Here is an 18,549-nt window from a genome sequence, read left to right as displayed (position 1 = left end):
TGGTGAGAACTTCTGAAGGCTGGCCAGAAGTTAGCTGCTGTAGCTGGTTTCCTTCTCAGCTTCCCCTGAGCTTCCAGTCCCAGCTGTCCCTCCCCTCTCTCTGACGAGGGAGCTTCAGAAAAAGGGAGACTCGGCCCATAACCACGCTCCCTCACAGCAGCTTTAGCTAATTCCTTAAAGAGCCCTGTCCTGCCCGTTCCAGCCTGAGCTCTGTGAGCTATTAAAGGGACAGGCTCCCTCTTAACCTTGTGCTCAGGATTTTCCCTAAACTCAGGATATTTCTTCTCCTTAGTCCCTGGCACATTATTAATGCTTCCCTGAGCTTTTCCCTGGGCTTTATTAGGACTAGCCAGATCCCTGTCACAATATATATGAACAATCATTTATCATATGAAGTAATGAGCCAACAGCTCGTCCACAGTTCCAACAATTATTAGACGAGAGGAGGCCTGCCAGTGAAAGCTTATGTGGAGTCCACAGGGCTTTATGGAGTGTGTGGCGTGGTGGTTGAAGCTACAGCCTCAGCACTCTGGGTTTGTGGGTTCAAATCCCACGCTGCTCCTTGTGACCCTGGGCAAGTCACTTAATCCTCCATAGCCCCAGGTACGTTAGATAAATTGTGAGCCCACTGGGACAGATGGGAAAATGTTTGAGTATCTGATTGTAAAACTGCTTAGATAGGCAGTATATAAAATCCTAATAAACTTGAAACTTGATGGTACAGGAAATACATGGATTGGAACATGTTAGCTGAAGCCAGGGTTTTTACTTCGAGTATTTCCTCAAGCCAATTTTAGACCTCAGGACCCTGAACGAATTTCCTCTAATAGGAAAACAAGTTTCATATGTTCCCTCTGATAACTTTATATTCCCTCTCTGGTCGCACCGACTGGCTATGCTCCCTTGATCTGGAAAGAAGTTTTTTCTCATATTCCAGTGCTTCTGAACTTCTGGAAATTACTCAGATTTCTGATAGTGCAGCACCATTATCAATATAGAGTCTGGCCTTTTGGCCTTGCATCCTCTTCTAGAGTAGTCTTCAAGGACATGGTTGTAGTAGCATTAGAGTTGCAGACAGGGTCTCAGAGTTTTCCCTGGCTGGACAATTTTCTCATCAATGATCCAACCTCGTAATGGGTCCTCGCAGTGACTCAGTTCACAATTTTCTTCTTTCAGCACTGGGGATTTGAAATCTTTTTTACCAAATCCCAATTTTAATCTTCTAAAAATCTGCTATTAGAGCTCTGCTACACACTTTTTTATTACAGACGGTTTCTCCCTCAACATTGATTCAGCTTTGCTAGCAGACTTATCTGCTCCCATCAATCTTGACCAGACATGTCATGGTACTCCTGAGTCACTTGGCCTCTACAGTGAATATTACTCCATTTAAGGACTTTGTCTCAAGATTCCTCAATAGACTCTTGCATGTCAGTGGTCTCAAGCTTGCAACCCATTGTCTCAACACTTTATATTTTGTCAATCGCTGCAGTGCTGAATATGCTCTTTCTTGCTTTCCAGTGGTTTTTTGTTCCACACGCCTTGTATTTTATTTATTCAGTTTTCTATACTGTTCTCCCAGGGGAGCTCAGAACAGTTTACATTAATTTTTTCAGGTGCTCAAAGCATTTTCCCTGGCTAATGTACCTGGGGCAATGGGGGGGATTAAGTGATTTGCCCAGGGTCACAAGGAGAAGCATAGGTTTACCCCTACAACCTAAGGGTGCTGAGGCTGTAGCTTCAACCACTGCACCACACTTTCCCCTCATCAGAAGGTTGTGTCCACGTACTCGTCCTCCTATGCTGTGGGGCTTATCTGGACGGTATTCGCACCTAAAGTTGCTAATCTATTGAACCAGTTTTTTTCTATTCAATCTACAATGCTCTCAAAATATTTCAGCATATGGTGACTATCTACGTCCTCCTAATTTCCCACGGACATTCAGGTAGTAGTGTATTTCATAAACAGGCAAGGAGGCAACACCCCCAGAAGACTTGGAACTGGGCGATTGCTCACAATATATTTTTGAAAGCAATGTGCATTCAAGAACTGTAGTATTCTCTTGCAGATGAATTCAGCAGTTTTCTCCAGCCACATGAGTGGATGCTCAACTCTGCAGGTCTGCATCATATATTCTCTCCTTGGGGGACTTCTCAGATAGACCTGTTTGCATCCCCCCACATTCACAAGTTGCCTTAATTGTACTCCAGATGGTATTTTCCCCAACGTCTGGAACCTGATGAGTTTCTTCTGGATTGGACACACAAGTTTCTTTATGTGTTTCCTCCAATTCCTCTTATTTTTGAGATGCTTGCCAAGCTCAAGCAGGAATAGGCCACTATGATGTTGTTGGTCCTCGGTGGCACAGGCATTTATAGTTTATTTATAGTTTATTATCTCTCCTGTATACATGTATTCGATGATTTTACATTGTGACTATTTCTCTGATTGTCAGCTCTTCTTATTGTAAACCGCCTTGAACTATCATGGCTTTGGCAGTATATAAGAATAAAATTATTATTATTATTATTATTAATAAAAAAATTATTATTATTATTTTACCTCAACTCAGTATTAAGGAACCAATGCTTCTTCAGACTTTCTCTTCTAATGCAGAGTCATGGATATCTTTTGCATCTCAATCTATAGGCATTACACCTGACAGCTTGGTACCTCTCGGATGGACATGGATTGAGTTTTTTCTCTCATCCTGTCAAACATATTTTAGAAGCATCATGAAAACCGTCTATGCAGCAGTGTTACCAGAAGAAATGGGCACGGTTTTCCATGTGGTGTACTTTTCATCATGATGCTGTATCCACCTCTATATCTGCAGTATTGGATTTCCTCTACATTTATCCAATTTAGGCCTCAAGACCACTTCCATTCAAGTTTATCTCAGTACTATCAATGCTTTTCACAGCCCAGCTGATGGTAAATATCTAACTGCTCATCCAGATTCATTAACAGACCTTTTTAAGGTAAAACCACATCTCTAACCATCTCCAGTAGTTTGGGAGCTTGATGTTGTTCTCTCTAGACTTATGAAGTCTTTTTTTGAACCAATGTCCTTAGCTTATCTAAAATATTTCACTTGGACAGTGGTTTCTCATCTCTCTTACCCCTGTTCGAGGAATGAGTGAACTTCAAGCACTGGTGGTGGATCGACCGTTCACAGTGTTTCATCATAACAAAGTTGTGCTTCACACCCATCCGAAGTTCTTCCAGAAGTAGTCACAGAATTCATCTAAATCGATCTACCATACTTCGTATTCTTTCCTAAGACTCATTCAGAGAAATGGCTCATCATACTCTCGTTTCCAATGAGCCTGGGCTTCCTTCTTGCAGAGAATTCAGCCACATAGTGCATCTCCTGAACTTTTCATCTCCTTTGATCCCTAATAAGTTGGGACATCCTGTATCTAAGATATCTATATCTACAGGATTAGCGGTTTGTATCATTTTCACTTATGCTAAGGTTGGGCTGCAATGGGGAGTTGTGTCACAGCCCACAAGATCCGAGCTATGGCAGCTTCTCTTGCTTTCCTATGCTCAACTTCTATTGAAATTCACATCTCACTACTGTCTGGAATCTTATTCCAGACAGGATGGTCACTTCGGGCAAGCAGTTTTGTAAAATGTATTCTCTTAATGGCCAACTCTCCCTCCATCCCACTGTAGAAAGCTAGGGAGTCCCACATGTGAGAATATGCTACCTACTTGTCCTCGGATAAAGCAGTTACTCACCTAAACAGGTGTTATCCAGGGACAGCAGGCATATATTCTCACAACCCATCCACCTCCCCTGGTTAGCTTCTTAGCTTGCTTACGGAACTGAGGAGCTGTGAGCCTGCATGTGGCGGGAAGACACTCGCGCTTGCGTGGTGTGGGCAGTTTGCGAACTTTCTTAAATTCTTAAAGTGGCAATACACTTTTAAAGCTGTCCGTACCGGGGCTCCGTGGATGACATCACCCACAAGTGAGAATATCTGCCAGCTGTCCCTGGATAACACCTGTTACAGTAAGTACCTGTGCTTTAATAGTAGATAGGCGAGTCATTCTAGATTCCCTCCTTGTCCTTCCTGCCCAGTGTCTCATTCTGCTTATGCGTCTTCAAATTTGATTCTTGGAGGTCAATCAGCCCTTTTTGGGCCTTGAAGAGTTCTGTATATATGTTCAAGGTGCATGCAGGGGTACATCCTGAGCTTTGGTGTTTTTGTTGGCTGTTTGATGTTTGTTATCTAATGTTTAATATTTGAGCAGAATAGTTGTTTCTTGGGAAAGTTTTCATTGGCAACCCTACTTTATATACTATTAATGGAGGAGAAAAAAATCCAGAGTGGATTCCTTCTCCATATGGCTTGCGGCCATTGGGAGATAATCCACATGTCTAGAATAAGTCACCTATCTACTGGAAAAGATATTATCAAGGTAAGGACATAATCTCTTTTTTAGAGCTGCTTCTGTGGGTGTATAAGAAAATGTGGCTGTCCTGATAATGGCTGAGGAGGGGTATGTGTATGTATGTGGATGTATGAGAGAGTAGAACAGAAAGAGCCTATGCCCTGCCTGAATGAATAGTGTGTTTGAATGGTTGGGATATAGATGTAAATAGCTGAAGGAGAACATAAGAATTGCCACTGCTGAGTAAGACCAGTGGTCCATCATGCCCAGCAGTCTGCTCACGCGGCTGCCCTCTGGTCTAAGACCAGCACCCTAACTGAGACTAGCCCTACCAACGCACGTTCTTGTTCAGCAGAAACTTGTCTAACTTTGTCTTGAATCCTTGGAGGGTGTTTTCTCCTATAACATTACATTACATTAGTGACTTCTATTCCGCCTGTACCTTGCTGTTTTAGGCGGATTACAAAAGAGCTGTCTGGACATTTCCAGGAACGTTACAATTTTGTTGGTTAAACATTGGATAAAAATAGCTGGATAATTCCAGGGACGTTACAATTATTTTTGGTTACAAATGAGATAGGGTAGGTGGATTATTTCCGTAGAACTTGCAAATTAGATAGTAAGATGACTAGACATTTCTAGGCAATTACAAACAAGATAACAGTTAAGATAGCTGTACATTTCTTGGGGCATTACATTTTAGGGAGCTATTCTTGGTAGAAATTTTGAACTGTATTCTTGGTTATAATTTGAGGAGAAAAAGATTACCAAAAGAGTGGAGGTTTTGGGAGAGGAATTTTACCAGAGAGGGGAGGAAAGAAGGGGAGAGTTAAGGTATCTGGATAAATTTTTTGAATAACAGTGTTTTGATTTCTTTTCAAAATGTTTTGAGGTCGCTCGTAGTTGTCAACAGGTTGGAGATGGAGTGGTCAATTTTCGCTGCTTGCGTTGCAAGGAGGTTATCAAACATTTTCTTGCGCTGAGTACCTTTGAGTGGAGGGTAGGCAAATGGGGTCAGGGTTCTTCTTTGTCTAGTGGTGAAGACTTGATTTAAGCAGTTGTTTAGGTAGGAGGGGGCAGAGCCGTTTAATGCTTTGAATAATAGACAGTAAAGTTTGAATTGAATTCGGGCTTGAATTGGTAACCAGTGAGAGTCTAGGTAGGCAGAGGTGATGTGGTCATATTTTCTCAGGGAGTAGATCAGCCTGAGAGTGGTGTTTTGTATAGTCTGAAGCTGTTTTAGCATGTTGGCAGGGCATGGCAGATAGAGGGAGTTGCAGTAGTCCAGTAGACCTAGTACTAGGGATTGGACTATGAGCCTGTATTGCTCTATGTCAAAGAATTTTCTTATTTTACGTAGATTTCTTATAATTAAGAAAGCTTTCTGGGTTGTCTTATTGATTTGGGCCTGCATTGTGCAACATCTGTCTATCGTTACTCCTAGGAGTTTAAGTTTGGGCTGTATTGGGTATTTGGTGGCCTTGATTTCCAATTCTGTAATGGTGGGGGTTTTGGCCTTTTCGAGCAGAAGGAATTTTGTTTTATCTGAGTTTAGTTTTAGTTTGTGGTCTGCCATCCATTTTTCCACTGCATCTAATGTTTTTTCCAGTTTTATTGTTGAGGTGGGGGTCTGCTGAGTCGAAGGGGAGGAGTATGGTGATATCGTCCGCGTAGTAGAAGGATGTAACATTTAAGTTGTCTAAAGTGGTTCCGAGGGAGGGGATAAAGAGGTTGAAGATCATATGTGATAGTGGAGATCCTTGTGGAACTCCGCAGGGGTTGGACCATGGATCAGAGTTGAGGTTGTTGGACTTTACTCTGTAAGTTCTAGATTTGAGGAATCCCCCTGCGTCTTTACTACTCTGAATAACTTCGTATCATCAGAAATGCGATTTCTCTAACCAACACCGTCACGTAATTGAAAAGTGATTGCCAGCTGCTTTTAAGGCAAGCCACCAACAACTGCACCAGTTAGAGAATATGGGCCTCGATGTCTGAATGCCTTAAGCACCTGTCCTTATCACATCTTTTGAAAGTCCAGGGCTTTGCAGGATACTCCCCAGTACTATGCAAAAGGTTCTTTGTTAATCTCAAGTACTGGTCTTTTAGGAGTCATTTAGTGTCATTCTAAGTAAAAGGTCTTTTGTTAGATTGAATTGGCATTGCTATTCAGTATATCTGCAGACATTCCCCAGGATCAAATTTGTTTAATTAAATATACCATGTGATACTCAGATTATGCCTGCTAGCTATGTCCCTCCAGAAGCATACACAGAGCAGCCTGACACTCATTCCTTTTCTGACTTTGAAACATCTTTTAAGCAGGCTGTAGATGTACTAGCAGCTACCACTAGAGGGAACAGGCACACAACACTGACGTCACCTCTCAGAGCATGTCCTGCCAGAACTTGTCCCTCTACACATGTGGGGGAAGGGACTAACTTAATTAGAGAGTTCCCTACACCTGATAGAGAGGGGCGTGCCTGTAGGTGGCTGAACAAACAAGATAGTTTTAGAACAGAAAAAGGTTAGAGAAAGGCAGATGAACAGGCTAGAGGGGCTAAGAGCTCTGGATGGAATGAAGTTGCCACAAGCCATGGATCTAGGGCTGCCTGAGCAGATGCCTCCTGAGATGGGAGTGCAACAAATATTCCTCCTATGACCAACAGGTATACTGGGAGAACACAAGATTTTTTAAATTTAAATATAAATATGTGATGGGTCCTCAGTTAACACAGCTCAAAAGTCAGGACAAACCTGTAATATTGAGCTGAAAGAAGTGTAACCCAGCAGGGTTATTCAAATGTGTAACATCCCTGGACCCATAGTGAATTGTGCAAAAAAACGTGCAAAAACACACGGGAAGGGGGCACTGGGGGCCTTATGGACATAGAAAGAAGGCACTGGGGGCACTATGGACACAGGAAGGAGGCACTGGGGGCACTAAGGACATGGGAAGGAAGGAGGGAATAGAAAGGGACAATTGTTGGACCTGAGTGCAGAAAGAAATGAAAGAAAGGATACACAGTCGATTAATAAATGTCCCCTTTTGATGAAAAAAATAAATGGTCACGTTACCTCTGACTTACTTTCTCTGCAGCAGAGTCGGCAGCCATGCTGAGGTGCAGGAAGGTCCTGCGCTGACTCGTCTGTCCGCTCTGTTCCGGAAGAAGTAAGTTACGTCGGAGTGAGTGGACCCGGCAGACGCAGTCATTGCGGGACTTTGCCACAACTCCCTGCGTCTGCCGGGTCCACCACCTCCGATGTAACTTACTTCTTCTGAAGCAGAGTCAGCAGACGAGTCATCGCGGGACCTTCCAGCATGCGGCTGCTGAGTCCGCTCCAAAGCAAGTACGTTGGAGTGGGGTGGACTGGCAGCTACAATCATCATGGGACCTTGCTGCATGAAGGGAGAGAAAGGAGCAGGATTGCTGGAATGGAAGAGTGGTGGAGGGAAAGAAAGGGGGCAGAGTGGTATGGAAGGGTGGTGCTGATAGAATTGATGTACAGAGAAAGGGGAGAGACATAAGGGGGAAAGATATTGAAGAGGGGTGGATGGTGAGAGAAAGGGCAGACATTGGATGGTAGTGGGGAGCCTATGCTGGATGGAAGTGCAGATGGGAGAGATAAGGGAGCAAATGCAGGAAGGAAATGGGAGGAGAGAAAGAGGAGAGCAGACGATGGAAGTGGACAGAGAGAGGAGAAGGTACTAGATGGAAGGGGTAGAGAAAGAGGGTACATGATGGAAGGAGGGGATAAATAAAAGGAGGGCACATGATGGGGAGAAAAGGATTGAGTTAGGGAAACACTGGAGGGGTGAGGGAAAGAGGTGGCAAGCTTTAGGTAGACAGTAAAAAAGGACATTGATGAGAGGGTAGTAAGAACATAATCTAGACAGATGCAGAAAATAAATTCAAAAGGAAAATGAGGGAAAAAAGGGAAAGGGATTGCAGAGGAGAGGTGGGAGAGGAGAGGAGAGAGATGCCAGACCAATGGGGGTGAAAGGAGAGATGGAAGGGGGAGGCATACAGTTTCTGGAAGGGGCATAGAAGGAGAGAAGATGCCATATAGGGGAAGAGAGACGGCAGACAGTGGATGGAAGGAAGAGAGTTACAAGAAGATGAGGAAAGCAGAAACCACAGAAGACAAAGGTAGAAAAAAAATTTTGTATTTATTTATTGCTTTAGGAGACATGTGTCACTGTTTCTGTGGTGCACTGTATGCAGAGTCCAGCTTCTTACTGGTTCAATTTAACCTTTTGTCTATGTATTTCTATTTTATCCCCCCTTTTACAAAATTGAGGAGCTTTTTTTAGCGCCAGCCATGGTGGTAGCAGCTCTGATGCTCAAAATTCTATGAGCGTCAGAGCTGTTACCACTGTGGCTAAAATCCACACTACAGTTTTGTAAAAGAGGGAGGGGTTAGTTTGTGATCACATATTCCTTACTAGGCGAAGGTGTTTTCTGTGTTCTGTGTGTACGAAAGACATGGTTTTTTGTTAGGATTGACTGCAGGATTGATTTGTACTAGTCTGGCTGTTTAGTTTTACAATCGGTGTATTGATGTTGTATTTCTCACTGCAGTATGTAAGGTGCTGCCTTTTCCTAGGTACTCATGTGTGACATGTGGCTTGTTACTAAAAATCATGTTTTTCATACAGATGGGGGGTGTCAAAAAATGATGGGCCCCGGGTGTCACATATGCTAGGCACGCCACTGACTATACTTACATTATTGTAAACTGATTTGAGCACCTTTTTGGCTGAAGACCCAGTCTATAAAATTAAGTTTTAGTTTAGTGTAGTTTTAGAGAGCTTTTGCAAGCTGTTTTTGGTGTGGGACTATTTTTGAAAGCATTGCTAAGCTGGTAACCCCTTTTGAAAGACCACAAGATTTACAAAGACAAAGTTTTCTCTTTTGGTTTTCCATGCTGTTTTGTTTTCCCCATTGTGTGTGAGTGGGGGTGGGGCATTGGTTGCCCATGGGTAGCAGGAAGAGAGGAAACTCTGCTTTGCTTCAGTGGTAGGTTTAAGTGGGACATTTTTGTTACAACTTTTTCCATCCAGCAGAGTCACTCTTCAGCAGTTAAGCAGCTAGAAACCAGTGTCCTAATACTGGAACAGGCTAGGCAACCGCACAGGGCCCACTACCTGAATACCGACCTCCCCCAGCCAGGCTGGAACCCCGAGTTGCCCTCAAACAACAAGTAAGGAGGAACTGCAGATGGCAATCCCTGGCGGCGCCGCCACCACTGCCAAGCCCGTCGAAAAGGCAGCAGAAACCAAGTGCGACCTCCAGAGCGAACAGCGTGATCCGGATGAGAGTGTAGTAAATTAAAGAATTGAAAGGGTTGGCTCAAGCCCGCAACCCATCCCGGGGGAAAGTATCGATCCCGGCCCATGTAACCCTCGTGGATCCAGCGCATAAGGGTGGCAACATTATACAACTGGATATCTGGAACATTCAACCCGCCAACCCCTTTAGCCAAAGTCAACTTAGCTAGGGCCACTCGAGGAGCTTTAGATCGTCAAATAAACTGGGGGGTAAGGGACCGGAAATGAAGTTTGTCCTGTCGGCGAAGCCAAAGTGGCACCGTTTGGAGGAGGTAAAGTAATTTAGGAAGCAGAACCATTTTAACCAGGCCCATCAGGCCCAAGGGAAGATCCTGCCACATCTGCCACAATCTTCCAATGTTATCGAGATGGCGGAGGACATTCATAGAATAAAAAAGTAGTGGGATTGGTACTCAGATAAATGCCCAAATAGCATAAAGGAGTTACCGAAGGTGGGATAGGGAGTAAAGCGTGCCACGGTTCCACAGGGCCCCCAGCCAGCAACAAAAGCTCAGATTTGCTGCAATTGGACCTGCAAACCCGACAGTGCCCCAAAATCCTGTACAATTGCCAACACCGCTGTCAAATGGGTAGGAGCCTGATTCAAATACAATAAGATATCATCTGCGAGCAAACTAATTTTGCATTCCCCCCACCCAAATTCCCTGAACACTGGGGGCCTGTCATATCTTGAGGGCCAGGGGCTCAATAGCCATCTTTTATAGTACCGATATTGGCACCAGCTCTCCAGGAGGAGATCCAGCTATGCGCAGACAAGAACTTCCGGGCTACTGCAGACACAGTCTAGAGAGCTGCATAGGAATGAGGTCAAAGGAATTCCATGGAATCTGCAGGAAGCCCATAGGGTTTCCCCCAGGCCCGTGGGGATCCCCCTGGATCACAGGGATGGAGACACCTCAAGTGTCTCCCATGATTGTTACCGTGCTCGTCCAAGCAGTGCCTCCTTCTTCCTGCCCTCCAGCTGCACTCGCCCCTCCACAAAGCCATGTACAGCGCTCCCAGCACGTTGTACACAGCTGACCCGGAAGCCTTCCCTCTGATGTCAGAAAGGAAGGAATCGCTGCCCATAGCCCTGCAAAGAAGCAAGTGTGGCTGGAAGGCAGAAAGAAGGAGGCCCACCTGGACGGCTCTGGTACACACCCGCGAGAGGGGGTCATGAACATGAGCCACAGAAGAGAGGGAGGAAGTGAGCAAGCCCATTGGGACAAGGAGAGAGGGGACATGAACATGGGTCAAAGGAGGGTGGGGCACGAACTTGGGACAAAGGCTGAAAGGAGGGGGCACATTTGGACACAGAAGGAAGAGAGGGGACAGGGAATAGAAAGGGAGAATTGTTGGGCATGAGTGTGTGAGTGAGAGTGAAAAAGATGTCCATATGAGGAAAGGAAGAGAGAGGATAATTATTGGGCATAGGAAAGGAGAGGAGTGAGATAGAGATGCATGGGAAAGAGAAAGATGAAACTTTGGATATGGTGGTGGATAGGGAACAGGATAGATTTAAAGGGATGCAAGAGGGAGGAATGTTGGACATGGTGGTAGAGGGAATGGAGGGAGAGATGTGGCATGGTGCTGGAGAGGGCTGACTGAAGGAGAAATATTGGGCAGGGATGAATGATGCTGCACATGGTCCGGGGGATGAGAGGGGGGTAAAATATTGGATGTGGCAGTAGAAGGGGGCAGGAGATATGCATCCTGGATCCCTCTCTCTTTCTTTTCCCACTCCTTTTACAGCAAGGGATGGAATGAGAGAAAGAGATGGTGAACAGTGACAGAGAAAGGGTGACAAGTAGCACATGAGGGTTGAGGAGAGAGGAAGAAATGCTGTGCAGGAGTAGGGAGGGGGATATTTCCATCCACTCAAGTGAAGAGTTTTTGCTGAAGAATCATACAGTATACCTTCCGATCTTTTACCACCTCCTCCATGGTGCACATCTCTACCCTAGAGCATCTCTTTTACTGGCTTCATTAGACAAATGGGGCAGGCATTGCCCATCAAAATGGAAACAGAGGAGGAACTTTGTTTTGGACTTTTTGAACTCCTTGACTTTGAACCACCACCAAATGTGGGGTGTTAAGGTGCCATTACACAAAGTCATGAAAGACACTTTATTTAAAAACTGGGAGGAGACCTCCTTATCAGTCAAAGTAGCTCCTACAAGACACTATATATAGAATACAAGCATGTCTAGGATTTGAAAGAACTCAACTTCAACACCATTGTCTAGTTGTTGAATTTGCCCTCAAGTGTTCATGCTCTTACATTTCTGCTCCTCCAGGCAGAGAAGTCAAATTCCAGTTTCCAATGCCTTTTAACAGAATTATGAACTATCAGTTTTACATGTCAATTTATTTCAAAATTTACCAGGAAGCTAAACCTCAGGCACACCAACACACATGCAGGAAATTCTTATATATTTTCTGAAGTATACTTTATTGAACAAATATAATAGGTTTACTCACATTTAACAGTTTTTCTTCAGAGGTTTGTTCCCCTGGGCTCAGACTTCTTAGTTTCAGAAAGTTGCTAAGTAGATGAGGATGAGTAATTAGACAACAGGAAAATAGTCCAGCAGAATAGGTTTCAGAGCTGGGTTGCACCAATTTTTTGTTGAAACAATTGTCAGACTTTGACCAATATCTTCCTCTAGAACAGTTAAAACAATTCCAGCACATATCAAAGAACTTGTTCACTACTAGAAAGTTCATGGCTAGAGTAGCTTTTGATGTTTCTTCCAGAACATCTGCAGTAGCTATAGCAATGTGTAGAATGGCTTGGCTTTGAGCATCAGATCTAGAAACTTTAGGGACACCTTTCCAATGTTCCTTGCAATAGGAGGTGACCTATTTGGAGGAAAAAATTGGAAGCTGTAGATAAAAAACAAAACAAAACCCCACACAAATACTATGATAACTTTATCTAAAGTACAACCCTCTCAACCTTCCTCATCATCTAGAAGATATTCCAAAATTCCTTCCTAAAGTTGTCTCAGAATTCTACCTCAACCAGACCATCCATAGTTCTGCCCATTTTCTTCCTGAAGCCACATTCCATCCTTGGACTGCAAATATGCTGTAGCATACTACCTGGACCAGACTAAACCTCATAGAACAGGGGTGGGCAACAAGGGCTGGAATCCCATCGGAATTTTAGGATTTCCCCAATGAATATGCATGAGATCTATTTGCATGCACTGCCTCCACATGCTCATTTGCTGTTACTATAATCATCGACATGTATAATCAGCATGCAAATGGTGGCGTTCGCTTTGTAGAATTACTCTAACAGTATGCATAGGCTTGAAAACACAATCTATTTTACTTTTAAACTAACTACAGTGGTACCTTGGATTATTAGCATAATCCGTTCCAGGAGCATGCTCGTAATCCAAAATGCTCGTTTATCAAAGCCAAGTTCCCCATAGATAATAATGGCAACAGCAACGATTGGTTTCAGAACCTGGGGTCTGTACCTGTTGGGGCCGGGTGCTGCAGCGCCGTCTCCTTTGTCTGCCTCCTCCATCTGTCATCGGAAGAAGAACCCGACAGTGCCACTTGGGTGGGGGGGGGGTGCGTGTAATGTCCGCCAGCTGCCGGAGAACCCCGCAGTGCCTTCAGAGGGATGCCTCCTCCATCCGCCGGCCAGCCCTCCATGTTGGATGCCCCTCGCATGCTGGAGAGCCCCCACCCGATCCCACGCAGCCGATCGCTGCCCCACCCACATGCTGCGCACGACACGCACAACACCGATGATTGATGCTGTGCGCATTACACGCAACGCGCAGGCGGGATAGCACCGGGCCATGCAGGCCCAGACAGAGGTCCTCCAACCTGCAGAAGGCACCCAATGTGGAAGGCTGGCCAGAAGACGGAAGAGAATCCCCCGAAGCGGCGCTTCCTGGTTTGTAAGTGCTCGTTTATCGGGGCAGTGCTCGGTTTGCGAGTCAAAAGTTTGCTGAGTGTTTTGCTCGTCTTGCAAAACACTCACAAACCGAGTTACTTGCAAACCAAGGTTCCACTGTATTCTAAAAAACACTTGAGGCAAGTTTTGTGCAAAGTTGACAAATAAAATGTTACATTTTGACTTTTCCACAAAGCGGTTAGCCGTAAATTGTTCCCTAAATATAAGGTAACTGTAGACTTTGTCCCAAAGCCGTCTTAAAATTGCCCCATATAATATGCTGTGTATAACATACTGCTAATAGCCTAAATTAATGACATTTGTATAATTTTAGAAAATACTTCAGCTATTGTGTTACTTATTTTGTCTGAAAATTCTTTCCTTCAATTTCTAGATGTTCAGGATTATTCGCAGTGCTGTGGGACAGAAGAATCTTGCATCCAAAACTTTGATGGATGAAAGATTTCTCATTTAACATACTGAAAAGTGAATGGCTGTATCCAGAGGCAGTTTGACATAATCAAGATACAGTACATGGTTTTGTTCAAGTTACTTTTGTAATAGTCTGTAAATATCAATATGGAACCATTTGTACATTTATTTGGTATTGACTAGAGAAAGCTTATTTTTTATACATCTTTGTGCTGTTTTTTAATGTTGTTCTTGTATAAAGTGAACCCAGTTTTCCTGAGGACAAACATTTTGAAAAGAACTTAGCCTCATAATTATTGCTTTATTAGAGGCAGTATTAAGGAGTGCCAAAGTTTTATTTAAAAAAAACAGATATATAAAGTATTACTATTTTTTTCTACTTTTACCTGAAGAACTGGAAAAAATGGAGTTAGGCTATAACACTAAAAACTTGATATAGCACAGCATAAGTCATTTACAGAAATACAAGAGACATGCTTTTACTTACTAGATATTGTCACCGGGTGCAGCAGTGCCCAGAGCACACAGAGATGACCAAGCAGTTCATCAGCTTTTGGAGCAGTGGATTAATGGGGTCCTTTTATCAAGCTGCACTAGCAGGGTTAGCGCATCGGACATTTCATCACACGCTAACCCTCGTGCCGGCTAAAAAAATAACACCTGCTCAATGCAGGCATTAGCGGCTAGCGCGACAGGCGGTTTAACGCATGGTATTACGCATTAAACCCCCTACCGCAGCTTGATAAAAGGACCCCTAAGTGGGCTGCAACAATCCTCAGTTTCTTAGTGTTCAAAACAACAAAATCTTTATTCTATAGGATAACTAGTCAAACAATTTATTACTGGTGCAAATAAAACTGCAAACACTGCTTCACAAAATAATCAGGAAACAAAAGATCAAAGTTCATAGTCAAAAGAAAAATTTTGCTTTTCCCACATGTTTCTTTCAAAGTCATCGCTTTCCAAAAGGTTTTAGCAGTGCTTAAATTCAGTTTTCAAAATTTCAGTCCAGCAAAATAAAAAAAACAAAACAAAAAAACAGAAAAGTACTTTCAAAACATAGACCAAATAGGTCAGAGGCCTACCCTAAGGCAGGTCTTCTGTTTAGCTCAGGCACTTCAGAGCTAAACTTTCTACACTGGGAAAACCCATACATCTATTTTCAAAAACTGTTCATTCAATAAGGCTTCTTCTGACAGTGCCTGACTGGATTTTGCCTCTCTGAATTTTATGCTACACTACTCCAAATAACCTGCCACTGAAACTTGAAAAAGATACTAACAAAAAGGCAGAACTAGTCAAAAGGTTCTAAGAGTGGTAACTTGATGACAAAAACCCCTGTGAATGTCAACACGACTTCAAAATAAGATAATATAATAAATATTAGTGAAATTGGGTAACCTCAGTGCGGAGGGTCAGTGAAAGGAGAATTTCTCCAGGGCTTCACACAACAAGGCAGAGGCAACCATACCTCTGCCTACACACCATCATCGGGTACCTCATGTGTGCTTTAAATCAAAATGTGAATCAAACCACAGTGAAATAACTAATAAAACACAGGTGAAATCAATCATTGAGACCACTCTGAGAACCCCCCAGCCAACTCCCCAAACAATGACAACGGACTTGGTTGAACCTGGTATCCAGGGGTGTATTGACTATCTACTTCCCCCTGTTTCTTCTGTACAACTTATGAAGACTACTTGAAGCTAAGTCCGTTGTTATTGTTTGGGGAGTTGGCTGGAGTTTCACATCTCTGAGCGTACCACATAAATATTTAGATCACTCTCTTGAGACAAGTTTTTCATTGGTCAGTTTTTTCCTATTTTTTCATACATCCGTCTTGAGCATTAACTTTTAACATTCAACTTTCTTCCATTTTTCTGCTTTCTTCTCAAAATCTACTTTTCCATGCCTTCTCTTCCCATCTATCTATGTGTACCATCTCTCTCTCCTTCCCTCCCTCTTCCCAACATCTCTCTCCTCTCTTTTCTGCAGTTTGGCATCTCTTTCTCCCCTTCTTCCCTTCCGTTCTGTTGTCTGAACATAAGAAGTTGCCTCCACTGGGTCAGACCAGAGGTCCATCACGCCCAGCAGTCCCCACCCGTGGCGGCCCATCAGGTCCATGATTTGTCAAGTGGTCCCTGACTCTTCCTATAACCTATCTCTACTTCTAGCCGTACCCCTCAATCCCCTTATCCTTCAGGAATTTATCCAAACCTTCTTTGAATCCCTGTAGCGTGTTCCGGCCTATCATAACCTCCGGGAGTGCGTTCCATGTGTCCACCACTCTCTGGGTGAAGAAGAACTTCCTGGCATTGGTTCTAAACTTGTCCTCTTTCAGTTTCTCTGAGTGCCCCCTTGTACTTGTGGTTCCCCACAGTCTGAAGAATCTGTCCCTGTCTACCTTATCTATGCCTTTCAGGATTTTGAAGGTTTCTATCATGTCTCCTCTAAGTCTCCGCTTTTCCAGGGAGGACAGCCCCAGCTTTTCTAACTTGTCAGCGTATGAGAAGTTTTCCATACCTCTTATCATTTTCGTCGCTTTTCTCTGGACCCCTTCAAGTATTGCCATGTCCTTCTTGAGGTACGGCGACCAATACTGGACACAGTACTCCAGATGCGGGCGTACCATTGCACGATACAGTGGCATGATGACTTCCTTCGTCCTGGCCGTGATATCCTTCTTAATGATACCCAGCATTCTGTTTGCTTTCATTGAGGCTGTCGCACATTGTGCCGATGCTTTCATTGTTGTATCCACCAGCACACCCAGGTCTCTTTCAAGGTTACTTATCCCTAGCAATGATTCCTCCATTGTGTAGCTGAACATCGGGTTCTTTTTCCCAACATGCATGACCTTGCATTTCTCTATATTAAAACGCCATCTGCCACTTTTTTGCCCACTCTTCCAGTTTTGTTAGGTCCCTTTGCAGGTCTTCACAGTCTTCCGTGGTTCTAACACTGCTGCAGAGTTTGGTGTCATCTGCAAATTTGATAACCTCACATTTCGTCCCCGTCTCCAGATTATTTATAAATATATTGAACAGGAGCGGTCCCAACACCGACCCCTGTGGGACTCCGCTCATGACCCATTGCCAGTCTGAGTATTGGCCCCTCACTCCAACCCTCTGTTTTCTGCCCGCCAACCAGTGTTTAATCCATCGGTATACCTCCCCCTCCACCCCGTGTTTCCACAGCTTCTTAAGCAGCCGTTCGTGGGGTACCTAGTCGAAGACTTTTTGGAAGTCGAGGTAAATGATGTCTATGGGTTCCCCTTTGTCCATCTGGCTGTTTATTCCCTCAAAGAAGTGTAGCAAGTTTTTGAGGCATGACCTTGCCTTGCAGAAGCCATGCTGGCTCGCCCTCAGCTGCCCATTTTTTTCTATGTGCTTGCAGATGCTGTTCTTAATCAGTGCTTCCATCATCTTACCCGGAACCGAAGTCAAGCTCACTGGCCTGTAGTTTCCCGGGTCACCTCTCGATCCCTTCTTAAAGATAGGCGTGACATTTGCTATTTTCCAGTCCTCCGGGATCTCCCCAGTTTTCAAGGATAGGTTACATATTTGCTGGAGTGTTTCCGCTATTTCTTTTCTCAGTTCTTTTAGTACCCTTGGGTGGATTCCGTCCGGGCCAGGTGATTTGTCGCTTTTCTATCTATCTATCTGTCGGAGGACATCTTCATGGCTTACCTCTATTCGCTCCAGCTTTTCATCTTGATCCCCACTTATGATCTCCTCGGGTTCTGGTACATTGGATGTGTCTTCGCTCGTGAAGATTGACGAGAAGAACTTGTTTAACCTGTCCGCTACCTCTTTTTCCTCCTTTACCACTCCCTTTCTGTCTCCATCATCCAACGGTCCCACTTCCTCCCTCGCCGGTTGCTTCCCCTTCACGTACCTGAAGAACGGTTTGAAGTTTCTCGCTTCCCCAGCCAGCTTCTCTTCGTATTCTCTTTTTGCTTTCTTAACCACTCGGTGACATTCTTTCTGGTGTTTTTTGTGTTCCTTCTGGTTTTCCTCAGTTTGGTTCTTTTTCCATTTACTGAACAATGTTTTCTTGTCACCTATCGCCTTCTTCACTTCCTTTGTTATCCACACCGGGTTTTTTGTTCAATTCTCTTTGCACCCTTTCCTAAACCTGGGGATGTACAGGTCTTGTGCTTTTTGCACCGTGTCCTTGAGTAGGGACCAGGCTTTCTCTACAGTCTCCATCTTCCATGATCTGTTTCTGAGTTTCTTTCTCATCATTTTCCTCATAGCATCGTAGTTCCCTTTTCTAAAGTTGAGCGCTGTCGCTGTGGTTCTCTTCACTTTTCATGTTCCTACTTCTAATTTGTACTGGATCATGTTGTGATCGCTGCTTCCTAGTGGCCCTACTACTACCACCTCCTTTGCGGGTCCCCCTAGTCCGTTGAGGATTAGGTCAAGAGTGGCATCTCCTCGTGTTGGTTCTTGACCA

The 18,549-nt window shown here is 44.1% G+C and overlaps 1 protein-coding gene across 1 annotated transcript in view; it reads left to right on the top strand.

The window, feature by feature from the left end:
• TMEM67 (transmembrane protein 67) overlaps nt 1-14,350 on the top strand; it is a 959,807-nt gene extending 945,457 nt beyond the window's left edge. Inside the window, exon 33 of the mRNA XM_033932787.1 lies at nt 14,051-14,350. Coding sequence (XP_033788678.1) covers nt 14,051-14,131 — 81 coding nt within the window. The 3' untranslated portion in view covers nt 14,132-14,350. The remainder of the gene's footprint in view (nt 1-14,050) is intronic.
• Nucleotides 14,351-18,549: the final 4,199 nt, after the last annotated feature.

Source organism: Geotrypetes seraphini, chromosome 2, assembly GCF_902459505.1.
Source record: "Geotrypetes seraphini chromosome 2, aGeoSer1.1, whole genome shotgun sequence".
NCBI classification, from domain to species: domain Eukaryota; kingdom Metazoa; phylum Chordata; class Amphibia; order Gymnophiona; family Dermophiidae; genus Geotrypetes; species Geotrypetes seraphini.
Note: the sequence above shows the minus strand (reverse complement) of the source record. Positions and strands in the feature narration are given on the sequence as shown.